We start from the raw sequence: 27,513 nt of genomic DNA, 5'->3' as shown, positions 1-27,513 counted from the left end.
CCAGACATCCCCCTCAGTAGAAAACTAACTTACAAGTATCCACAGACAGAACAATACTGTGAAAAATCACAAAACACAGGGATAGAGACTAAAGCACATCCCTGAACCACAGAGACTGAGAAGCAGGCATTAGAAACGTAAGACAACCAGCTACGGTCTGACTGCACTGTCCGCCCACCAAGTTAGAAACACACCAAGAGAGCCCCCACCCAGGCCTAAAGTTTTTCCAGTGGGTAAAAGAGAGTCCAGCGTAGACATCTAGTTCCCCTAGCATTCTGGATTTGTTTGTCTGGATTTGTTTCAGAGCAGCCCATTATACTACAGGCCTCTCTCACAGAGATGTTGGAAAGAACATGTGGGACTTGTCTGCTAAGGACCAGAATGCGATGGAGGAAGGCAGGGGAGGAGGAGGACTTACAGTAACCAGCACACAGATCTTGTTAGGCAAATTCCTCCTTGCAGTGGCGCCAAAGTAGAGATGCTGGCCAGCAACTCTGACTATCTGCAAAACTAAGCCACTAGCCCTGTCAGAAGAGTGAATTCAGTACAAACTTCTGCCTGATTCAGGACCCCAAACAATTAGCCTTGCCAGCTCTGAAGCCTATTTTACCACCCTGTCCAGTCAGAAAAATTAATTTATAGGTCTACCCAGGCAAAATGCATCCTCCACTCCAACAAGCCAGGAAATATGCATAGCCCACCTCATATCACTACTTAAATCAGCACTTCAACAGAGAGTCCATGACTGGAAAGTCCAGCTGGTCAAAGAGTTCAGTATGCAGTTCTGCCAGAATCAAATCCGCAGACAGCAAGGCATGCCAGCTGTTGAGCCTATTCTACCACTCTACTGAGCAGAAAAGCAGTTCTGTGTCTCTACCCACTGTTGAGTGTAGCTGTCAATCTCACCCTATCAGGAAGGCTAACCAGAACACATTTAGGAAAATTCATCACCCCTCTCTCTTGATAGTTCCACTTACAACGGCTCTTTACCAGAGAACCTATCCAGCAGCTCTGCCCTATCTGGATAACTGATGCAGTGGTCCTTTCTTTTTTTTTTTTTTTTTTTAAAGATTTTATTTATTTATGTGACAGAGAGACAGCCAGCGAGAGAGGGAACACAGCAGGGGAGTGAGAGAGGAAGAAGCAGGCTCCCAGCAGAGGAGCCCGATGTGGGACTCGATCCGGCACGCCGGGATCACGCCCTGAGCCGAAGGCAGACGCTTTAACGACTGCGCTACCCAGGCGCCCCTCAACACTTCCATACATCACCCAGTGCTCATCACGATGGGTGCATCCCTTAGTCCCCATCACCTACTTCACCCAGCCCCTCTGTGGTAACCATCAATGTGTTCTCTAGATTCAAGAGTCTGTTTCCTGCTTGGCACTTTCTTTCTTTCTCTCTCTCTCTTTTCTTTAAGATTTTATTTATTTATTTGACAGAGAGAGAGACAGCCAGAATGCCAGGATCACGCCTGAGCCAAAGGCAGATGCTTAACAACTGAACCATCGAGGCACCCATGCTTGGCACTTTATTTCACCACCCTTTTGTTTTGCTTCTTACTTGGCCAACAACAGACACATGAAAAGATGCTCAACACCAATCATCATCAGGGAAATACAAATCAAAATCACAATCACTTCGGGGCGCCTGGGTGGCACAGCGGTTAAGCGTCTGCCTTCGGCTCAGGGCGTGATCCCGGCGTTCTGGGATCGAGCCCCACATCAGGCTCCTCCGCTATGAGCCTGCTTCTTCCTCTCCCACTCCCCCTGCTTATGTTCCCTCTCTCGCTGGCTGTCTCTATCTCTGTCGAATAAATAAATAAAATCTTAAAAAAAAAAAAATCACAATCACTTCATACCTGTCCTAATGGCTAAAATCAACAACATGAAACACACCTAAGTGTTGACCAGGATGAAGAGAAAGGGGAGTTTTTTACACTACTGGTGGGAATACAAACTGGTGCAGCCACTCTGGAAAACAGTATGAAGATTCCTTAAAAAGTTAAAAATATAACTAGGCCACAATCCAGCAACTGCACTACTAGGTATTTACCCAAGAATATAAAAATACAAATTCGAAAGGGATACGTGTGGGGCACCTGGTTGGTGCAATCGGTTGAATATCCAACTCTTGGTTTTGGCTCGGGTTGTGATCTCAGGGTGGTGAAATCAAGTCCCACATCAGGCTCAGCTCTCAGTGTGACTGATGTACATATGAGAGTGGATAAGCATTAAGTCCACAGATGACAATTTTGCCAGAAGCACTGCATACAAACAAGACAAATCTGCACCAAGATTGTTTATACTAATAAGTAAAAAACACTGCCTATTCTCATGATACATATGGACCCAATGTGATCAGGAAAATGGCTGATCACCATGCAGAATCGTGCCATATATATGAAGGAATCATCGTTACTGTCTGCAGCTGGCAGACTGGACAATTAATCTTGATAAAGAAAAGTTAATGTTGTTAAGCTCATATATAACCACATCCCTGCCACCATGGCTACTTTGTCATGAGCCCATTGTGCAATGACAGAGGTGGCTGGGGACAGAGACAAAGTCTCAACCTGTCTACTTGATTACTGAAATCCCTTTTTGGATGAGATCCCTCTCTTATTTAAGACACAAATATCTTCATGAATTTTTGCTAAATAAGAAAGGTCTAGCTACATATCTCTTCCTCAAATTATACTGTACTCATTTTTTTTTAACTTTAATTTTTTATTTTAATTTTGAAGAGCAAGAAAGCAGGGCAGGGCAGAGGGAGACACAGAACCTCAAGCAGGCTCCACTCTCAGTACAGAGCCTGACACCAGGCCCGATGCCACGACCGCAAGACCACAACCCAAGCTGAAATGAAAAGACACTCAACGGACTGAACCACCCAGGCACCCCTTGTCACTAATTTTCTAATTACTTTCCTTTCAATCTCTACTACCATGCCAAATCATTGGCCAAAGCGCGTGAATTGATATATAATCACACTTCTGGCCATTTCTCCTTCCAGGCAAAGTGAATAACCAGATCCATAGCCTGAAATTTTATCCACTGGAAGGATTTCCCTTCACCACTGTCCTTCAAAGATTTGGGACGTTGGTGCTACAGCTATCCAATTCAGATGGCTGTAGTGTCTGGCACCATAAAACCAGGCCTGTGACTTTTCATTCTCTGTCAACTGTTGGAGAAACTACCCAGGAGATCACTGACGCAGGCTGGGATAAAGAAGATAATGCAGCAGGAGCGAGGACCTTGGGTATTCGGGCTACCTCCTGTAACTTGTTCCTTCAGGGCATACTTGGGCCAATCTTGTATGTATCACTTCCATATGATTATGGAATGCTACTATGTATAGGTATTTATGCCTCAGTGGGTCAGATAATACCCAATTCATGATGACAGCATAGTAGCTTGGTAATAACTGCTTTAGTTATTTAGTACTTACTAAAGCCAGGAATAGGCCAAAAGCTGTTTCTCAAAAGGAAAGTAGTTATCCAGACAGAAGAGTAGAGCTCTCTTCCAAAATCCCAAGCCTACACTCTGATTCACTTAAAAGGGTCCTACCAATGGTTCCAAACAGCACCCTTCTCTGCCACAGAAACCTCAAACCCCATTAGATTTGTTGGATAGTAAGGCCCAGTGGCTTTACTCTTGTGGCTGAGCAGCTCTTGATAACACTATGTGTCATCTTGTGGGCAGCAAAGACAATTAAGATTCCTGCGACCTAAATTATAACACAAAGCTGAAGAACTGATAAACTCCTAAAGACAGACAGTGAAGATCTATTGCTGGTACTGCCATTTAAAAACAAAAAAACAAGCTTTTGGCTTTCAGCAGGGAGGAGGCAAAGGTGCATTTGTTCCAAATCCAGGTGCATCTGAATTAGACCACTTCCACCATACTGCTTCAGCTAGATGCCAACGAGATCAAAGTTGTATACCTGAGGTACCCTGGTGGGGCAGTCAGTGTCACACCTGCTCTGCCTGGAAGATTGGCCCCCTGGGTCTCTATTCAAAAAAAGTTGGTGATGACATCACCAAGGCAAACAGTGACTGGAAGGGTCTGAGTGAAACTGATCATTCAGAACAGACAGGCCCAGATTGAAGTGTATCTTCTTCTTCTGCCCTGATTATCAAAGCCCTCAAGGAACTGCCAGGAGACAGAAAGAAGCAGAAAACATTAAGTACAGTAGAAATATCATTTTTGATGAGACTGTCAGTATTGCCCAAAAGACAAAGCACTGATCTTTAGCCAGAGGACTCTCTCAAACCATTAAAGTGATCCAGGGGACTGCCCAATCTGTGAGCTGCAATACTGATGGCCATCATCCTCATGACATCACCGATGACATGAATAGTGATGTAGTGGAATGCCCAGCTAGTTAAGAACTACAAAGGAAAATATTTCAATAAAGGATCCTTTGACAAGAACAAAAAAACAAAAACCATAAAAACCTTCTGGTGGTGCATACTGACAGACGTGGAGAAAAAGAGGCATATTCTAAATCAATAGCTGCAGAGTTGGTACAGGATAAAATGTTAATTTGCTAAAAGAATTAAATCCCATCTGATACAGCAATTGCAATTAGAATGATAATGTGGTTAAACTTATGAAAATGTACTACAATTTTCCATCTACTATAAAGATCCATGAGGTAAGGTGAATGTGAATGTGTTAGGAAACATGCCTCCTAGACCTTCAAGTCTTTGATGATGATGCAAACTCTCCAACTGGAGATCCAGAAATTAAGTACAGCTTTTGGTTTACTATTTTCCTACTTAAAGACAATTCTAAGGGCTTCTATTTTACTTTCCCACTATAATACTCTAACTCTAGAAGTCATGGAGCCAACTGGGGATTCTGCCAGCTACTGAGTATGTATCTATTCCAATATGTATGCTGAAATTGGAGAAATAAACACAGAATGCATTCAAGAACCCACTGCACCCACTATGAAAAAGATCTGAAATATAACTTCATTGATCATGTGACCTCCATAAGCACCTAGTCTTACCCAAAGATGTTTTGGATCTTTCTGGAATTAGTGTCAGTTCAGAGTCAATGTCCAGTAGGTTTCAAAGGATTATTTATTATTCCCCAATGCACACCTACCCTTGTAAAAATACAATGTGCCATTTGGAGAAGCCTGGTAAAGAGGGTCATGATGCACAGTGTAAGTTTTCAGGGTACTAGGGTACTTTAACCTCCAGTCCTTGAATTCCATTCAAGGAGTTCAGGGACTAAAGAGCAGCTCAAGTCTAGGAAATGACTGAAAGACTACAATTCTGTGTTTTTTATTTTGGTTAGATTTTAGGTGACTTGATCTCCAACTTTTCTACTTATAAAACATCAAGCATGTTATATACTAGGATTCCTATCTGTTTCACTTCTAGGAATACCATGATAACCAAATACCTATTATGTTAACCATGCCCACCTTGCCTCTGGAAAGTACCACCACTTAACTGCTGCCACCCCAGGACCCAATCACTCCAGCGCCTCCTGATTCAATGACCGTAATTCCCACTCTATAGTCTGGCCTAAGAAGATCAAACATTAAATCAAAAAAAAAAAAAAAAAAAAGGATTCAAGAGTTACCGTCATGAATTTATTTCTCACAATCATGGTGAAAGTTGCATCTTCTATACCCTCCAAGCAGGTCATTTAAGGCAGGTGGTCTTAAATGACAACACACACTAATAATCCGATCAATTCCTCCACAAAAGGCCAACGCAGGTCTAGATTTTCTAGGTCACTCACTAAGGAGGTCCACCTTTTGGTCCATTTTTTAAGCCAAACTGACAGAGCTCTGACACACAGGCTACAGTATTAAATGCAGATTCTCTACTAAGTGAACCCAAACCAAAATATTCGGACTAATCCAACTTTTATGTTCCTTTCATTGCTCAATACACTTAATATTCATTCTCACACAGGTTCTCTGCACTTCTGTGTATATAAACTGGATATAAACTGTATATAGAAAGTCAGCATTGCTTTGCATGGCAACTTTAACATAGGAAGAAATTTTACTTTCCATAAATAGGGCAAGGTTAATCCCTTAGACTGATGTGGAGTAGTAGTTCCTACTGTGCTAGTGAGGAGACTTCTTCTATCAGCAAAGACTCATTAAGAATTAAGGTGTTCAACAAAACGGGAGGAGAGAGGTATGCCTGGGTAGCTCAGTTGGTTAAGCCTCTGCCTTCAGTCCACAGTCAACTGCCAGGATCCCTGGATCCCTGCTCAGCAGGAAGGCTGCTTCTCCCTCTCCCTCTGCTCTTCCCCCTGCTTGTGCCCTCTCTCTCTCACACACACACACACTCTCTCTCTCTCATGAATAAATTAAATGTATAAATAAATAAACAAATGTCACAAGACTAGGTGCTACTGAGGATATGAAGCAAAAGAAGTGTTATACACAGTACTGGTGGTAAGCACAAAATGCAAACAGTTTGGAGGAAAAAAGCCTGGATAGATTCTTTGTAACTCAGATATTCCATTCCTAGATCCTAACTCAAGGCAACTTAAAACATGTGAAATACAAAAACATGTACAGAATGATCCCAGCATCTTTTTCCTCAATTGATGAAAAATTAAGAGACACGCAGTATATAAATCACATATCCTGTTCTAAACTTACTACACAGATGGAGAACTAGTACATTATTTTCTTAAAAGTTCAGTATAGTAACTTAAAATAAATATTGATATACAAGGAGCAAGGAGTATCAATCATGAGAAATTTGTCTCTCAGTAACATTACACAATGTAAACTTTTACTATCACAGCTAATAAAGGGAGGGTGCTACAATAATTTAAATGGCGGGGGCACATATTCTGCTGTACATCTGTATGGCACAGACATCCACACACACAGAATTAACTGCCCAAATGTTAACAATAACATGGCTGAAAAGTCCTAATTTGGACAGTATTACTAAAGAAAACAAATGAATAAATATACCTGATAGTTACTGAAGAAAAAAGGAACAGTAAAAACAATGAGATTTACACAGAAAAAGGAAGGATAAACTAAAAAACGTAAGAAGGAAAAAAGTAAAATTATTTGGGTGGAAGTCACAAACACAACTTAATCATTTATATTAAATGAAAATGTACTAAAAATTCCTATCAAAATAGGACTTCAACTTCCTCCATTCTGACCTCAGTGTGTACTAACTGTTAAGTGCTTCTTTCTAGCTTATCTCTTAACTCAGGCAAAACACCCTAAGGCCGAAGCATCCCCTGAGGGGAAACAAAAAACTACCAACTCAAGCCAAAAAAAGACTGCCCTGAGCCAGGAAGAAGCCCAGGAATGACACACCAAAACAACTAAATGATCGATCAACCTGACTTTTACCGTCCACCTGCATATACCCACCCACTTTGGTGTCAGCCTCAGTGAAATAAACTCCTTTCTTGTTTCACCACCACTCATTTCTCTGCCTTTGGATTCTGTCAGTGCCAACTGGCTAAAACAGGGCTGGCTATTTGGGACCCATGGAGCCATGGCCTCTGTGGCCTAGTAACACAGTTAAAACCTGGAGATCGGACACCTGGTTAGCTCAGTCAGTTAAGCGTCTGCCTTCATCTCAAGTCATGATCCCAGTGTCTTAGGATTGGGAGTGAGCCCCTTATCAGGCTCTCTGCTCATCAGGGAGTCTGCTTCTCCCTTGCCCTCTGTGCTCTCTCTCTCTCTCAAATAAATAAATAAAATTTCTTAAAAAACAAAAAATAAAAAGCACTGATCAATTTGGGGGAAAAAACCTCAGAGATCATCAGAACAGATTTTTTTTTTAAACAGGGAAACACCATTTATACACGGAGGAAAAAAAACATTTCAAATATAAAAACACATTCAAGATTACTTAAAGGGTAGAAAAGACTACAGTATATGAACATTACAGTAAGTTCTTTTCAAGCGCAGTATTGAACACTCCCCAAAACAGACATTATGGTTAAAACCACACACAAATAAATATAAAATTGTAACTGGTAATTCAATGTCCTGCATGACAATGTAATGTGGACTTGCTTCCAAAAAAAGAATGGTGAATATTACAAAAAGTACAACCAGGGCACCCGGGTGGCTCAGTGGGTTAAGCATTTGCCTTTGGCTCAGGTCACGATCCCTGGGTCCAGGGATCAAGCCCCGCATCAAGCTCCTTGCTCAGTGGGGAGCCTGCTTCTCCCTCCCTCTCTGCTGCTTCCCCTCCTTATACTCTGTCAAATAAATAAATTAATAGAATCTTAACAAAAAAAGTATACCAGTTAAAAAATCTGCAAATGTCTTAAGACTGTATAAGAAATGCAGAAACAATAGTGGAAGAAAAGCTACTAAATCACAAAAACAGTCTCTGGAGTTTGAACCATGAAACCTTCCCTAGATTACTGTAATGGAAACTTCATCCCAGAAGGGTGCAATCAAGAATACAGCTTCCCTCTGCCTCAGCGCCCAATCAAAGGGATCTCGTACGTTCCAGAGAGGAATAGTAGCTAGCTGTATGTTGCAGAAATTAAGCTCCATGTGACAGCAGGTGGGAATGAGGTCAGGAGCATGGATGGCTGACTCTCTTCTGCATCCCAATCACCATTCATGGGACAAAGACACTTATGCTGGGAACAGAACACTTAGAATAGTGGAGCCCCACTATCTTTTACACACCAGCTGGGTTCATAAGATGGTGGCCACACCAGAAGTGGCAAGTTGAGAAAACCTGAAGCTACTGCCAAACATTCCATCAAGCACTGTAACTCCTAAAAGAAGGGTGTCAATGAAAATATTACTTACCATTGTCCCAAGACCCAAATACAAAACTGTGGTTCGGAGATTTTGCCAGAGGAAGAGGGCTTCACAAAGCTACAAAGCTTTACCGAAACAACTGACTTCATTCACCAATAAATGATGGAAAAATTCAAGAATAAGGGCACTCTCAAAAGGAGTCAACACTGAGGTAAAACAAAAGACTTAGATATTTAAAATCAACCTTGTGATAAAGTTTTATAATAAGAAATATATATTTGGTCTTCATCCCTGTTTCAGGCACATTCTTAAACCCTTCAGAATTTCCTAAGTGATAAAAGCCATAAGGGTGTCTTTATTATTGAGGTGACTTCTGGATGCCCCTAGGTTACCTAAGAATAGGGCTGATCATCAGAGGAACCAACCATGCAATAGGGGAGTTGGAACTTTCAGCTCCATCTTTCAACTCCAGAGAGGAGAGAGGGGCTAGGGATTGATTTCAGTCACCACTGACCAATGATTTAGCCAATCATATCTACGTAATAAAGTCTCCTTAAAATCTAAAGGTGGGGTGCAGAGAACTTCCTGTTGGTGAATATGTGGAAATACTTAAGAGTGGTACATTCAGAGAAAATGAAGGCTCCATACCCATTCTCCAGATTTTGCCCAATACATCTCTTCCAAATGCCTGCTCCTAACTTATATTCTTGCAAAGTAAATGTAAGCACAAGGAGTTATTGATCCCCAGAAAAAGACAGACAGACATGACTCTTGACAAGAGTCCTTTTAGGCCACCAGCCATTATATGAAATAAAGTCAAACACTGCCAAACCAGGAGACAGTCTAAACTTACCAAGGACAATAAATCAGTGATATAACTCACAGTACTGACTAAAAAGTGAAGACTGACCTGATGCACAGTCTTGACTCACCTCGCAGGATTTAAACACATTTGAGCACCCAAATACAAGATTAACTAGAGTGAGAAAACTCACAATGCTGACCCTGGCCAGACCTTGTGAGTTAGACCTGGAATTGCTCCCTTAAGATGACTTCTGCCCCATGATGTATTCCCCAAGGTGCAACCCACTTCATAAATATGCACACACCTCAACTTAAACCCCTCCCCTATTCTGTTTGGGGAGATAATGTTTTGGAAAAGATCCTCAGTGCTCTTCTTTACCTGCTGTTAAGTACAACCCTTCCTTTTCGAATTCTTTGGCTTGGTTCAATCTTTTGGATTCACTCAGTCTTTTAGGTCAATGGCCACCAAAAGCTGAACCCAGTTTCAGTTAACAATGATAGGAACCTCCAATCTGTAGTCAGTCAGAAGTGTCAATCTGGACTTGCATTTGGCATCTGAAAGTGGCAGGAGGAGGATGTCTACTGAGACTGAGCCTGACACTATCTTTTACCTGACTTCTAGGACATCATACTGGTGTCTGAGATTTATTTGGTTGTTTTGGGGAGAGAACCCACACGTAATTAGGAGCAAAACAGGAACCTATAGGTCACAGAGCTTGCCACATAGAGTACAGAAAGAGTCAACCAGCAAAAGCACTCCCGAAATCAATACAAAACCCAAACAATCACTTCAAAAACAATTACTACAGGGACACCTGGGTGGCTCAGTCAGTTAAGCGTCTGCCTTTAGCTCAGGTCATGATCCCAGGGTCCTAGGATTGAGTCCTGTATCAGGTTCTCTCCTCAGTGAGAAGCTTGCTGCTCCCTCTCCCTCTGCCTGCTTGCACTTGCTCTCTGTCAAATATAAATAAAACCTCTAAATAAATAAATAAATAAATAAGCTAGAAAAAGAAGAACAAAGAAATCCCCAAACCAGTAGAAGGAAATACTAAAAATGAAAGCAAAAATAAGTGAAACAGAAACTCAAAAAATATAGAACAGATCAATGAAACTAGGAGTTGGTTCTTTGAAAACATCAACAAAATTGATAAATCAGATTCATCCAAAAAAAGAGTGCAAGTAAACAAAATTATAAATTAAAGAAGGAAATAACAACCAACACCACTGAAATACAAAGGTCTATAAAAAGAATATTATGAAAATTATATGCCAACAAATTCCACACCTAGAAGAAATGGATAAATTCCTAGAAACATATAACCTCCCCAAAATGAAGCTGGAAGAAATAGAAAATGTGAAAACAGACCCATAACCAGCATTGAAATGGAATCCTCCAAAAAAAAAAAAAAAAAAAAAAAATTCCAGGACTAGAGGTTGTCACTGGTGGATTCTACCAAATATTTAAAGAAGAGTTAATATATATTCTTTTTGAAGTATTCCAAGAAATAGAAGAGGAAGGAAAACCCAAATTCATTCTATGAGGCCGGAATTACCCTGATAACAAAAACATATAAAGACTAACCAAAAGAGAACTACAGGTCAATACCTTCGATGAACATAGATGCAAAAATCCTCCATAAAATATTAGCAAACAAAATACAATAATATGTTTTTAAAAAAATCATTCACCACTATCAGGAGGGATTTAGTCCTGGGATCCAAAGTGGTTCAATACCCACAAATCAATATGATAAATCATCATATCCATGAAAAACGATAAAGAACATATGATCATTTCAATAAAGGCAGGAAAAGTACTTGACAACGTGAAACATCCATACAAGACAAAGACACAACAAAGCATGTTTAAAGGGAACATACCTCAACATAATAAAGACCACACATGAAAAACCCACATGAAAATCTGACTACTTTTCTTCTGAGGTCAGGAATAAGAAAAGAATGTCCACTCTCAGCACCTTTAGTCAACATAGTACTGGAAGTCCTAGCCACAGCAATTAGACAACAAAAAGAAATAAAAGGCATCCAAATAAGGTAAGGAAGTAAAACATTCACTATTTATGGATGACATGATACTCCATATAGAAATCTATAAAGAATGCCAAAAAACTACCAGAACTGATAAATGAATTCAGTAAAGTTGCAGGATACAAAATCAACATACTGAAATCTTGCATTTCTATACAATAATAAAGCAGCTGAAAGAGAAATAAGAAAACAATCCCATTTACAACTGCACCAAAAATAATAAAACACTTAGGATCTATTTAACCAAAGAGGTGAAAGACCTATCCTCTGAAAACTATAAAAGCACTGATTCAGGGGCGCCTGGGTGGCACAACGGTTAGGCATCTGCCTTCGGCTCAGGGCGTGATCCTGGCGTTGTGGGATCGAGCCCCACATCAGGCTCCTCTGCTATGAGCCTGCTTCTTCCTCTCCCACTCTCCCTGCTTATGTTCCCTCTCTCACTGGCTGTCTCTATCTCTGTCGAATAAATAAATAAAATCTTTACAAAAAAAAAAACAAAACAAAAAACACTGATTCAAAGGAATTAAAAATGATACGAACAAATAAAAAAATATTATATTCTATGCTCATGGATTGGAAGAACAAATGTTAAAATGTCCACACTACCTAATGCAATCTACAGATTAAATGCAATTCTTACCAAATACCAACACCATTTTTCTCAGAACTAGAACAAACAATCCTAAAATATTTATGGAACCACAGAAGACCCCTGAATAGCCAAAGGAATCTGAGGTTTCACAATTACAGATTTCAAGTTATACTACACAAAGCTGTAGTATCAAAACTGTATGTCAGTGGCACAAAAATACATACACAGATCAATGGAACAGAATAAAGATCCGAGAAACAAACCCATGATTACACAGCCAATTAACATTCAACAAAGGAGGCAAGAATTAACGATGGGAAAAAGGCAGTCTTTTCAACAAATAGTGTGCAGAAAACTACATGCAAAGTAATAAAATTAGATCATTTTCTTAAACCATACCCAAAAATAAACTCAACATGGATTAAGGACCTTAATGTTAGATCTGAAAACATAAAAATCATGGCAGGGAGCACAGGGAGGAATTTCTCTGACACTGGCTGGAACATTGTATTTTTAGGTATGTCTCAAGTAAGGAAAATAAAAGTGAAAATAAACTACTGGGACTACATCAAAATAAAAAGCTTCTGCAAAATGAAGGAAACAATCAACCAAAATAAATGGCAACCAACTGAATGGGAGAAGATACTTGCAAATGACATACCTGATTAAGGGTTAGGAACCAAAATATGTAAGCAACTTACAGAACTCAACACCAAAAAATCCCCCAAATAATCCAATTCAAAAAATGGACAAAAGACATAAACAAACATTTCTCCAAAGAAGACAGATGGCCTACAGACCCATGAAAAGATGCTCAAGATTACTCATCATGAGAGAAATGTAAATCAAAGCCACAATGAAATACTGGGACACGTGGCTGGCTTAGTCAGTGGAGCATGTGACTCTTGATCTCAGGGTTGTGAGTACACGCCCCACGCTGGATGCAGAGATTACTTTTTAAAAATTCTTTAAAAAATAAAAACCACAATAAGGTATCACCTCACACCTTCAGAATGGCTAAAATAAAAAACTCAGAAAAGAACAAGATATGGCAAAGATTTGGATAAAAAGGAATCCTCCTACAATTTGGGTGCGAATGCAAACTGGTGCTGCCACTGTAGGAAACAGTAAGGAAGTTCCTCAAAAAGTGAAAAATAGAACTACTCTATGATCCAGTATTAGCACTAATGGGTATTCACCAAAAAAATACAAAAATACTAATTCAAAAGGATATATGCACTCCCCCAAGTTTATTGCAACATTACTCACAATACTCAAATTACGGAAGCAGCCCATTAACTGCTGGATGAAAGGACAGAATCTTATTCAGTCATTAACAAGAAAAAAAATTGTCATTTGGAACAACATGATGGATCTAGAGGTTGTAACACTAAGCAATATAAGTCAGTCAGAGAAAGACAAATACTGTACTGTTTCACTCATCATGAAATTTAAGAAACAAAACAAATGAAAAAAGGGGTGGGGAAAAAGAGACAAACCTAAAAACAGACTTTTAATTATAAAGAACAAACTAATATTTGCCAGAGGGCAAGGGGATCAGTGGGGATGTGTGAAATAGGTGATGGGGATTAAGAGTACACTTATCTGATGAACACTAACATAAATTGTGAATCACAATATCGTACATTTGAAATTAACATTAACACTATAGGTTAATTATACTGCAATTAAAATTTTATAAAAATAATTAAGTACTGGGGGGCACCTGGATGGCTCAGTCAGTTAAGTATCCAACTACTGGCTTCGGGTGAGGTCATCATCTCTGGATCCTGAGATGAAGACCCAAGTCCAGCTCCCCACTCAGGGCAGAGTCTGCTTGAAATTCTCTCTCTCTCTGTCTCTCCCTCGCCCTCCCCCCCCCACTTGCTCACTCTTTAAATAAGTAAAATCTTTTTTAAAAATTTTAAGTACTGGCTATACAAGCTACAGTAGGGATGAACTCTGAGAACATGTTAAGTAAAAAAGCCAGTTCAGCAAATTAAAAATTAATAGTTTCCTTAGATAAAGGGTTATGGAGGAATCAGGGGAAAGAATATAGGTTTTGTTTTCGAATCAGGGAAGACAATAAGGGGTTTTGTTTTCACATGATGAACATATTCTAAAATTGTCTGTGGTAATGACTACACAACTTTGTTAATTAAAATCAATCCGCTAAAGAAAAAACTAGGAAAGAAAAGCAAATTAGAGGTGCCTGGGTGGCTCAGTTGTTAAGCGTCTGCCTTTGGCTCAGGGCATGATTCCAGGTCCTGGGATCGAGCCCCACATCAGGCTCCTCCACTGGGAGCATGCTTCTTCCTCTCCCACTCCCCCTGCTTGTGTTCCCTCTCTCACTGGCTGTCTCTCTCTGTCAAATCAGTGAATAAAATCTTTAAAAAAAACAAAACCAAAAATAAAAACCACGTGGGATACCTGGCTGACTCAATCAGTACAACATGTAACTCCTCATCTGGGGGTTGTAAAGTCAAACCCCACACTGGGTGCAGAAATTACGTAACAATAAAATCTTTGTAAGGAAAAATAAAACACTGAATTTTAATCTTCAAAAGGATGTATTCTATGGCAGATTGAATTATATTTCTATAATAATGTAACCCAAACAAAAATTAGTCAGCTAATTTAAATAAACATTAGAATATGCACTAAGTAGACTTCGGTTTTCATTGTTCCTTCCACCGCATTTTTATTTAATTAGGGATGAACACACTGATTTTGCAAAATCTAACATTTTCCATTCATACAACAGTGTCTATAACTAATCTTTATGGCAGTTATACCTAAAACAGATTATGGCTTATATCCTATTACAAGCTAAATCTGTTTTATGGTATAGAATAGTAACAGTAACAATCATTGTTGAAGAGCAATCCATTTAGCTTCCTATACCACACCTGGAAGTATATATGCTGTGAAAGATTAACCTGCTAGTTTATCTGGTTAAACTGATGTAATACAATGGATAATTTACCTTACACATAAATAGACCTTCCAACACAGTTTTAATTCTCTGCAGAGTTCCAATCACAGAGAAAATATAAAAACGAGGGGATCCTTCCCTTAGCATGCAGCTTAGCTCACCCATCTTAAAACAAAACAAAACAAAACAAAACAAAACAAAACAAAACAAAACCATCCTCCATCCTTCATTTATTTCCAGCCGTGGACTTAAAAAGGAACAGTCTTATTTTTTTCCTTGATTTTGTTATTAAAGCACCACACTTCAAATATCTTACTAAGATGATGTCACAAAAATACCAATGAGGAACAAGACACTGCAACACAAAATAGCTATAGAAAACAATCTTTCTCCAAGTACTTAGGAATTATGATTTTGTATAATCTGTCCCAAAGTAAGAAAACAAAACTGGCATTCAAATGTGTACTAACCTTCCAGTAGTCAGTCTGTAAACTGTAGTATCTCTGATACGCAGATAATGCTGAAAAAGGGAAAATAATTATTAGTGAATTTTTTATGTCCCATTTGAAAATTCATACAACAAAGATTTTAAATTTTTAATAAGCTGCCCCTCTAGCCTACATCTCAGCACTTTGTGATATAAACAGCAAACAATTTAATGTTTATGGGCTACCAGTAAAATTATCTATGAACACAACAGAAATAAACAATCTATAGGAGATCAGCTATATATAACCATTATCAAATTTTATCCTTGCACTTAAATAAATGTCAAGCCTTGGCAATTATTTCATCACTTTTGTTTCCCTCATGGACCAAATCTCATGGTAATTTTCTAAGTCTATTACATACTACAATAAATTCTCTAATTTCTCCTCAAAAATGCAACTCACTTCTCAGAAAAATAAAACCACATACATACATGCTTCTGTTCAAACTGAAGAAACTTGGAAGTTTGGAGTTCATGAACAAATGGCTAGGAATTCTTGAGATGTTTTTGGTGCAAAAAAGTGATTTTATTATAGCATGGGAACAGGACCCATGGACACAAAGAGCTGCACTGGGACTGTCAGAAATGACTGATTATGTACTTTTTAATTAGTGGGGATCAGGGATAGCATAAGTCTATAAGGAATCTGGAGGAAGACTTTCCAGACCTTGAAGGACTAACTGCTGTTAAGATAAGATTACTTTCTTCTTTAATAAGACATAAACATCAAGACACTAGGGCAGCCACAAGTTCCTTGGGAAGGTCACACTCTGCAGTTTCAGTTATCTATCAGTAGACTGCAAGCTGTTTAAACTTTATGTCTCTTGCTTTTGTTTCCCTCATCAATACAACCACATTACCTTGAGCTACTACTAGCTTCAATTTAATTTCAAAATGATTATTCCCATGTTCCCTAAACCATCTAAAGATATAAAAGATTTGGGATCACTTGAAGTAGTTCCTGCCAAACCTAAAAAAAAGCAGGGAAGGTGAAAAGTTAAGAGATGTCACATAAACCTATCAGAATTTGTGGCAATATTAAAGAAAATTAAATAGCGGGGCTGGGTGGCTTAGTCAGTTAAGCAACTGCCTTCAGGTCGCGTCACCCCGCCCCCAGCTCTCTGCTCATTGGGGAGGAGTCTGCTTCTCCCTCTCCCTCTGCCTCTCTCCCCGCTTGTACTCTCTCTCTCAAATAAATAAAATCTTTAAAAAATAAAAAATAAAATAAATAAAGAAAACAGGAAATTCCAACATTTGCAGTGGTATCAAAAGTCTCTGAATTTATTTGTTGAATTACTTTAGGGAGAACATTTACAATAAAATAGGAATGAACATGTCTCTCAAAGTCAAAGTAAAATGACAGTATCAGTAGTATACCAGAAGAGCCGATTGTACATAGTATAACATGCTAAGGGTTTTCATCTCTTGAACAATCACTTTTATGAATTTCAGACATTTTCACAATTGAATTATAAATATTATCTAAATTCCTTCCATAGGAGCACCTAGTGGCTCAGTCAGTTGGGCAATGGCCTCTTGGATTTTGACTCTTGATTTCGGCTTGGGTCCATGGTCTGAGGGTCCTGAGATGGGAGCCCAAGATAGAGCCTGCTTTGGGTTCTTCACCCCACCACACACACGCTGCACGTCCCTCAAAAGTGCATGTGCACTCAAGCTCTCTCAAAAATCAATCAAATCAAATCAAATCAAATCTTCCATAGACCTCATTACACAAAGTTAGAAGAGAAAAAACTTGAGGGAAACTTGCTTTTTCTTTCTTTCTCTCTCTTTTTTTAAATTATTTGAGAGAGAGGGGCGCCTGGGTAGCGCAGTCGTTAAGCGTCTGCCTTTGGCTCAGGGCGTGATCCCGGCGTTCCGGGATCAAGTCCCACATTGGGCTCCTAGGCTAGGAGCCTGCTTCTTCCTCTCCCACTCCCCTGCTGTGTTCCCTCTATCACTGGCTGTCTCTCTGTCACATAAATAAATGAAATCTTTAAAAAAAAAAAAAATTATGTGAGAGAGAGAGAGCAGGGGATAGGGTGAAGGGCAGAGGGAGAAGCAGACTCCCCGATGAGCAGGGAGCCCCACGGGGAACTCGATTCCAGGACCCTGGGATCATGACCTGAGCCGAAGGCAGATACTGAACTGACTAAGCCACCCAGGTACCTGAAACTTGCTTTTTTTTTTTTTTTTTTTAAAGATTTTATTTATTTATTTGACAAAGAGAGACAGCCAGAGAGAGAGGGAACATGAGCAGGGGGGGTGCGAGAGGAAGCAGCAGGCTCCCAACAGAGGAACCTGATGCGGGGCTCAATCCCATAACACTGGGATCACACCCTGAGCCGAAGGCAGAGCAGACACTTAACGACTGCACCACCTAGGCGCCCCTGAAACTTGCTTTTTTGAATATTATCATAAAATTAAAATAATGAGAATTTTTAAATACGCAAACTTAATGTTCTGGAAATATTTAGTGTATATAAGAATCCTTATCTCATTAATATACTACATTTCACGTCTAAGAAAGGACTAAATGACTGAAGGATTTATTTTTATATTTTTAAAGGATTTATTTTTAAAACAACTCCAAAGGAACAAATTCGTAATACAATGAGTCACATATTACCAGATTAGACACTGCCCAGAGAAAACTGCCCCAGTAGGAAAAAAGGTCAGGGTAGGAAAACCTTAAGAGAAATACCCAACTCCAGCTCATTCCAGCCCTCCTATCCTAAGTGGGGAGAAAGACAGAAAAATTCACATCACTTTCCAAAGGCACAGGGTCATTAAAGAGTGAAATCTAATCATAGTCTTGATAAGACACTTCCCTTACCCCACACTTTACCACTACATTACCGTTTACAGCAGTTCTTTTTCATTGATACACCACATCTAGATATTAGGGAAAAATTACAAAACATATCAAAGGCAAAAACACAAAATTTGAAAAGACAGAACAAGCATCAGAACAAGAATGGCAGGTATATCATTTATCAGACTGGGAATTGAACACTACAATATGCTAAAGATAACTAGTACATAAACAGAACAGCATGCAAGAACAGGTGGGCAACAGAAGCAGAGAAATGGTGACAAAGGATCAAGAAGAAATAAGTTGAACTTCAAAAACACTGTAACAAGAATAAAAGAATGCCTTTGATGGGATTATTAGTAGACTGGACACAGCTGGGGAAAGAATACTGAAGATAAAGAATTTGTCAACAGAATCCCCAAAAACCAAAAACTGGGGAATGATAGCTGGGAGGGAGGGGAGATAGTGAGGGGCTGACAGAACATTCAAGGACTACGGGGCCACAAAAAGATTAACAGTGTGTAACTGGACTACCAGAAGGTAAAACAGGGAAAAAAGAGAAGAGAAATTATTTGTAATAATAATGACAGAGAATTTCTCCCAAAATTAATGTCAGACAATAAAGAACAGATCCAAAAGGAAAAAATGTCCAAACGGAAAAATAAATTTAGGCGTATCATTTTTAAACAAGAGAAACTAAAAGATTTTTAAAAACAATTCAGAAAGAGAGAGGGAGAAAAAACACCTTTCCTACAGAAAAAGCAATGATAAGAATTATTCAAACTCTCAAAAAATGGGAGTAGAATATTTAAATTGTGCGGGGGCAGGGGAAGAAGCCAACCTAAAGCAAAACTGTCATTCAAAAGTGAAGGAGGGAGGGCGCCTGGGTGGCTCAGTCGTTAGGCGTCTGCCTTTGGCTCAGGGCACGATCCCGGAGCCTTGGGATCGAGGCCCACATCGGGCTCCTCCGCTGGGAGCCTGCTTCTTCCTCTCCCACTCCCCCTGCTTGTGTTCCCTCTCTCACTGGCTGTCTCTCTCTCTGTCAAATAAATAAATAAAAAATCTTAAAAAAAAAAAAAGTGAAGGAGGGGCTCCTGGGTGGCTCATGGTCTCAGCATTATGGGATTGATTCTGGTGGGTATGGAGCCCGCTTAGGATTCTTTTTTCCGCTCCCCTTCTCAATTCCCCCTTGGTTGCATGCATATCCATGCTCTCTTTAAAAAAAAAAAAAAAAACAAGTGAAGAAGAAATACTTTCTCAAGAAGCAAACCTGAGGGAAATTGTTGACGCAAGAGCTACCTTACCAAAAACAAAAAAAAACACACGTTAAAAGAAGTTCTCTACGAAGAAGAAAATCATACAAGTCAGAAACACCAAACTACATGAAGAAAGCACAAAGGAAAATAAGTAAATGTAAAATTAAAACTTTTACTTTTCATACTAACTGATCTAAAAGATAACCATTCAAAATACGTATGGTTTTGATTACGTATGGTTTTTATGTCTTACATACACACATATAAACATACAGATCTTCTACAACTTACAGAGTTATGTTCAATAGGCCCACTCTAAGTTGAAACTATTGTAAGTCAAAAATCCATTTAACATACCCAACCTGCCATACATAAGAGCCTAGCCTAGCCTACCTTAAATGTGCTCAGAACACTCACATTAGGCTTTATAAAGTTGGCCAAAATCTAGCACAAGGCATATTTTATAATGAAGTGCTGAGGGGCACCTGGGTTGCTCAGTCAGGTAAGTGTCCAACTCTACATCTCAGCTCAGGTCTTTTTTTTTTTTTTTTTTAAAGATTTTATTTATTCATTTGACAGAGACAGAGACAGCCAGTGAGAGAGGGAACACAGGCAGGGGGAGTGGGAGAGGAAGAAGCAGACTCTCAGCGGAGGAGCCTAACGTGGGGCTCGATCCCGTAACGCCAGGATCACGCCCTGAGCCGAAGGCAGATGCTTAACCACTGAGCCACCCAGGCACCGCTCAGCTCAGGTCTTGACCTCAGCGTTGTGAGTCACTTAAAAATAAGATATATAACAGGGTGCTGAATACCTCAAACAATTTATTAAATACCACAATGAAAAACAGATGGTTTTGATGATTATATGGGTACAGAAAGGTGTTGGTATACTGGCTGTTTACCCTCATGATCTCATGGCTGATTAGAATGTTTGGCCTGCTGTGTTCACCAGAGACTCACTTTTTAAAAAGCTCCAAACAAGCCACAATAAATAAAGGTTTTCCAACCCTGCTGACAGGTGATACTTGCAACCAGAAACTAAGTTTGGTTGCCAGAAATGACATGCTCCAATCAAGTGCCATTACCCACCTTTCAACCAGTTTCATCTGTTTAGATGCTTGACGATGTCCTCCAGATATTACCATTTAATTGTTATTTAAAAAAAAAAAACACCAGTAATATGACAGAACCAACTGCATCCACTTAAGGGAAGAAAAGAGGTCACACTCTTGATTCTGATCCCAAGCTGCTTCTCCCAAAAAAATTCTAGGTCAGCTTGCTTACCAGTCCCTAAATCACCCTAACCCAAAAACCACAACCATGAGACCTAATTAAGAAGGTACCTTTAGCGGCGCCTGGGTGGCTCAGTCATTAAGTGTCTGCATTCAGCTCAGGGCGTGATCCCAGAGTGCTGGGATTGAGCCCCACATCAGGCTCCTCCGCTGGGAGCCTGCTTCTTCCTCTCCCACTTCCCCTGCCTGTGTTCCCTCTCTCGCTGGCTGTCTCTCTCTGTCAAATAAATAAAATCTTAAAAAAAATAAATAAAAAAGAAAAATGAATGAATGAATGAAGGTGCCTTTAGAACGTGAGCTCCTCTTCTCCATTCTCTGGAGAGAGAATAAATCTGAATAAATCACCTGCTTGCCATCAAATGCTGTTTGGTTATTTGGTAAATGGTAATGAGTAGGGAAAACATTTGGTAAGAACTGCAGCTGCCCAGTAGCACATGAAAGGATCTTACTGAGGAAGAGAACAAAGGCAAAAGAAACGTAGATAAAATTAAATTTCCTTACAACTTGCAGCTCACTGATGAATACTTCAGATACACAGGGTACGACCCTCCTCAAGGAGCTCACAAGTGCCTTTAAAGTTAATGCTTTGCTAGAGGCAAAAAGTACCCTTAGCCCAGTAACAGCCAGATCTCCAGGATCCTCTAAGTCTTCTTTAACCTGTGATAATCCTTTTAGAAACTCCCTTTATCTCTACCCCTCCCAACTTAAAAGTACGTAATCAATCACTCACAATCCCAGCACAGGTCTTTCTGCCAAGGCTCCTGTCCCCATGCTTTAATAAAAAAATCTTTGTACCAATAGCATCTCAAAAATTTTTTGACCATTGGCTCAGAGCCCCACATCACATCATTAGCGTATATCTCTACCCTGGGAAAAGATCCAAGTTCAAAATTCAAATACAACTTCTTTTTTTTTTTTTTTTAATAATGATTTTTTATTATATTATGTTAGTCACCATACAGTACATCCCCGGTTTTCGATGTAAGGCTCGATGATTCATTAGTTGTGTATAACACCCAGTGCACCATGCAATATGTGCCCTCCTTACTACCCATCACTGGTCTATCCCGTTCCCCACCCCCCCTCCCCTCTGTAGCCCTCAGTTTGTTGCTCATAGTCCATAGTCTCTCATGTTTCATTCCCCCTTCTGATTACCCCCCCTTTCTTTATCCCTTTCTTCCCCTACTGATCATTTCAAATACAACTTCTATTGTATTATTTTTTGCATGATTACAAAGACAAAAAATCTAAAATCAAACCAGAGTAAATTGCGGACTGCCTATATATAACATGAATGTCATCAATGACACAAAGGACAGGAGGAGAAACTGGGATTACTTTACCATAACATGCTCATGGTACAAAGCAGCATTATTTGAAAGTTGACATGGTTTACTTATAAATCTACAATGATTACTCTAGGACAGCCATTTCAAAACATTTTTTAAAAAGTGGTAAGATAGCAGAAAAAATGCAATCATTTACAATCACAAAAGGCAGAAAGTATGGAAGACAAAAATAGGAACAAAGAATAAAGGCAATAAAGACAAAATAGTAACAAATATGGCAGCTATTAATCTAACTGTATCAATAACTACTATGAATATCAATGGTCTAGATGCACAAATTAATGATGTGGAAAACAAAGCAAAACAAAAAAATTAAATTACTGCCTAAAACCCACTGACAAGTCCTTGAAATAGACTGACACTCCTGTGAGAGTTCAGCTGCCTCTGATGTTAATACTTTGCTAAGGCAGAAGGCAATCTTAGCTTAACATTATTCCAAACCCCAAGTCTACCTCAACATATAAAAACCCTTTGGAGGGGCATCTGGCTGGCTCAGTTAAGCAGCTGCCTTCAGCTCAGGTCAATCCCAGACGGAGCTCCGCAACTGGTAAATAGTGGGGGGGGGGGGGTCCCTGCTCAGAAGGGTGTCTGCTTCTCCCTCTGCCCCTCACCCCATTCATCCTCGCTCTCTCATCTCTCTCTCAAATAAATAAGCAAAATCTTAAAAAAAAAAATCCTTTAGAAACTTCCTTTCTCTCTAATCCCTAAGAGACATGTTGGCAAACATTCCCCAAGCATATAACCAAGCCACTGATCCTTACCTGAAGGGCCTCATGACTGAATATTTACTAAACAGTAATAAATGACTTTTTCCTAACAATAAGTAACCCCTTTCAGGTCCTGAAAACCTGCTTCCAAAAAACCTTGGAGGTTTGGTCCCTAGCCCCCCTACCAACTGGAAAGTATACAATGGAGGAGAGGGGGAGCCACTCCTCCTTCCTGACCCCAATGCAGCTCTTTCTGTCCCTGGGTTCTGTCCCCATGCTTTAATAAAACCATCTTTGTCTCAAGGATTCTTTCTTGCTGTTGACACAGAACCCCAACATCTTTCCGGTATCATTAAGAGATTGTGAGAATGGATCAAAAACCAAGAACCAACTACATGTAATATACAAGAAACCTACTTTAAATATAAAGACTTTTTTTTTTATTTTTTTATTGTATTATGTTAGTCACCATACAGTACATCCCTGGTTTCTGATGTAAAGTTCAATGATTCATTAGTTGCATATAACACCCACTGCACCATGCAATAACGTGCCCTCCTTACTACCCATCACCAGTCATCCCATTCCCCCACCCCACTCCCCTCTGAAGCCCTCAGTTTGTTTCTCAGAGTACATAGTCTCTCATGCTTCATTCCCCCTTCTGATTATCCCCCTTTCTTTATCCCTTTCTTCCCCTACCGATCTTCCTAGTTCTTATGTTCCATAGATGAGAGAAATCATATGATAATTGTCTTTCTCTGCTTGATTTATTTCACTTAGCATTATCTCCTCCAGTGCCATCCATGTAAATATAAAGACTTCTAAGATAAAAAGTAAACGGGTGGAGAAAAACATACCACGTGATCACCAATCAAAAGAAAGCAGGAGTAGCTATGTTACCTTTAGACAGAGATTTCAAAGCTAGGAAAGTTACATAAAATAAAGAAAGGCATTAAAATGGTAAAAGGGTCAATTCTCCAAGAACACATAATGATCCTTAACAAGCATGTACCTAATAACATTGATCAGACCACAGGAGGCAAAAACTAATAGACTTGAAATGAGAAATATATGAATCCACAATCACAAGCGGAGACTTCAAAACCTGTCCACCAAACTGGACTGATCCAGCAGGAAAAAAAATCAGCAAGAACACAGTTAAACTCAGCAACACCATCAATCAACTGGGTATCACAGATGACCTACAGACGACACCATTTAACAACAGCAGAACACACATTCTTCTCAAGCTCACATGGAAATTCCACCAAGATACACCATGTTCTGGACCAGAAAACACAACAAACACAAAAGAAATTACATGACTATAAAGAAATTTTAAAAATCAACAACACAAAGATAGTTGCAAAACAGACAGGGATTAAACTTCTAAATAATACATGGGTTAAAGAAGAAATTTATTGAGATTTCTCAAGAGATATTAAAAATTATTTTGAAGTAAATGAAATAAAAAATACCACTACTGAAAATCTGTGAGATGCAGCAAAAGCAGTGTTTAGCAGTTGCGCAATCAATGCATGTATTAGCAATAATCTAAAATCAATCAGCTAAAGAAAAAACTAGGAAAGAAAAGCAAATTAGAGGCTCCTGGGTGGCTCAGTCGTTAAGCGTCTGCCTTTGGCTCAGGGCATGATCCCGGCGTTCTGGGATCGAGCCCCACATCATGCTCCCCCGCTGGGAGCCTGCTTCTTCCTCTCCCACTCTCCCCTGCTTGTGTTCCCTCTCTCTCTGGCTGTCTCTCTCTCTGTCAAATAAATAAAATCTTAGAAAGAAAGAAAGAAAAGAAAGAAAAGAAAGAAAAGAAAGAAAGAAGAAAGAAAGAAAGAAAGAAAGAAAGAAAGAAAGAAAGAAAGAAAGAAAGAAAGAAAGAAAGAAAAGAAAAGAAAAGAAAATTAAATCCAAGGTAAGCTGAAGAAGAAACAGTAAGAATGCAGCCAAAAATCAACAAAGCCAAAAATCAACAAAGCCAAAAGTTAGTTCTTTAAAAAGAACAGAACTGGCAGGACTTTAACAAGGCTACCTAAGGAAAAAGAGAACACAAACAGAAAGGATTAACATCAAAAATGAAATACACTACCGAGTGTATGTCCTTAAATGGAGGAAAAAGAAATATGACTCTACACACACAAATTTGATAACCTAGATGAAAGCAAAAATTCTGAGACACAATTTACTCAAATTGATGCAAGAAAAAATACAAGACAACCTGAACAGCACTTAGGATCATCAATTTTATGCATCAACTTGATGGAGCTAATGGGTGCCCAGAGAGCAGGTAAAATATTATTAGGTGTTTCTATGGTGTGTGTCTATTACAGGTTTGTCTAGGATGGCATTTAGGGAAGAGACCAGCATTAGATTCACCCAACTATGGAAGGAGATGCACCTCACCAATGAGGACACACACTATTCAAACCTCAGAGTGCCTAAGTAGGATCAATCACAAAAGAAGGGCAAATTACCTATTGTCTTGGATGGGATGTTTATCTTTTCATACTCTCAGATATCAGAATTCCTAGTTATTTGGCCTTTAAGACCCAAAGAGGAAGGGAATGTAAATAAATTTCAATGTTCTTATAACCTACAACCCACTGACAAATACTTGAGGCAGACAGAGCGTAACATTCCTCTAAGAAACTTCCAACCCTTAAAGGTTAGTGCCTTGCTAGAAGGGAAAGCAACCTTAGCCTAATAGTAAGGCCTCCAGTAGACCTTGAGTCTTCTTTAACATGAGAAATTCCTTTAAAAACCTCCCTTTTCCTTATTTCCCCCAATTCCCAAATTTGTATCAGTCACACCTCAGGACCTCAGTGCAGCTCTTTCTGCCCCTGGTTCTACCGCTATACTTTGAGTCTCAAGAATTCTTTCTTAGCTGTGGGCTCCAGAACCCAACAACACAACACATTCCAAAAACATATCACTACCACCTTTAGTGTCTTTCCAGCTCCCAGATGGCATGAGCTCACAGATAAAAAAAAAAAAAGATTTGACTAATGCGGTTAAGATTTTATTTATTTATTCGACAGAGATAGAGACAGCCAGTGAGAGAGGGAACACAAGCAGGGGGAGTGGGAGAGGAAGAAGCAGGCTCATAGTGGAAGAGCCTGATGTGGGGCTCGATCCCAGAACGCCGGGATCACGCCCTGAGCCGAAGGCAGACGCTTAACCGCTGTGCCACCCAGGCGCCCCTTCGCATTTGTCAATTCTTAGAATAAATATTCTAATATATGATGTGGAGGACAAATACAAAAGAAGTGTAGAAAAAAATTAAAGTTCCTTACAACTTGCAGCTTGAGATAAGTGGAGTAACCTTCCTCTAGGAACTCACAACTGCCTTACTGTTAATACTTTGCCAGAGGCAAAGGCAACTCTAGCTTGCCATTAGCCCCACCTCTTGGATCCTGTCAAGTCTTTTTTTTAACATACAAAAATCCCTTTAGAAACTTCCCTTATCTCTACCCTGCCTGTGCTATATTAGCAATCATCCTTCAAACATATGGTCCGCTATTTATACACATGAAAAGGGTCTCGTGACTAATGTTTACTGGACGGTTATAAATTACCTTATCGTAACAGCAACTAGCTCCTCAAGGGTCCTGGAAGACTTGCTTCCAAATTCCTTAACGGCTTATGCTATCCCCAAAACCCTCTCAAGTTAAGAGTATATAATCAAGTCACCCATCACAATCCCGGGACAGCTCTTTCTGCTCATGTGTCTTGTACCTGTGCTTTAATAAAACCACCTTTTTAAAACATCTCAAGAGGGGCCGCTTGCATGTGGCCAGGGACCCTGTTGGCAGGTTCTGGGGGACCTCTTCTGGGTCCTCGGACATGGCCTGCCAGCACCATTTTAACAAACGTAGTCAGTCACTGTTGACATAGAGCTTAGTCTCCCCAGCAGTGAATATATGGGAATCAAAGCACTGAAGCCAACGCTATCCAATAGCTAATTTACCACATGCTCAAACCGTATCCTCACCAAGGAGAAAACAAAACTTCGAAACAAATTGTTCTGAATTTTTTATTCACATCCTAGACAAATACTATCTGCACAAGATTTCCTCCTCCTTTTTAAATAAAAAATTAACAATTTATCAGCCTTAAAGCTTTAAGAAATTAAAAATAGTTATAAACTGAATACCTACTGATAACAAAGACAATCTCTATGTAATTTCAATTAAGGGGTTTTTGTTATTTGCTCTCAAATTTATATTTAAAAATCTTAAATTTTTAAGATTAAGGAAATTAATGAAACAGGACTTCAACTATTTCCATTCTCACCTGACTGGACTTCCCAACTGATTAAGTTCTTTTCAGATCTCCTCTTCACACAGGCAAACAACTTTGCCCACAAAGCATCTTGTGATGCAAACTGAAACTAGCCCCTCAAGCAACAGGACTGCCTTGAGCCAGCAAAAACACCATGACTGACCCCAAGACAATGATCGACATGACCTTTAC

The 27,513-nt window shown here is 39.5% G+C and overlaps 1 protein-coding gene across 6 annotated transcripts in view; it reads right to left on the bottom strand.

The window, feature by feature from the left end:
- The window catches only part of LOC123803731 (lysine-specific demethylase 6A-like), a 150,205-nt gene that overhangs the window by 110,278 nt on the left and 12,414 nt on the right, over positions 1-27,513 (bottom strand). For all 6 annotated transcript variants that reach the window (XM_087859306.1, XM_087859310.1, XM_087859311.1 and 3 more), the window contains exon 4: positions 15,597-15,646. In XM_087859306.1, coding sequence (XP_087715432.1) covers positions 15,597-15,646 — 50 coding nt within the window. The remainder of the gene's footprint in view (positions 1-15,596; positions 15,647-27,513) is intronic.

This window comes from Ursus americanus, chromosome 37 (genome assembly GCF_024610735.1).
Source record: "Ursus americanus isolate L20-20 chromosome 37, mUrsAme1.1.p, whole genome shotgun sequence".
NCBI classification, from domain to species: domain Eukaryota; kingdom Metazoa; phylum Chordata; class Mammalia; order Carnivora; family Ursidae; genus Ursus; species Ursus americanus.
The sequence above is the reverse complement of the archived record's forward strand: the minus strand, read 5'-3'. Positions and strand labels throughout refer to the sequence as shown.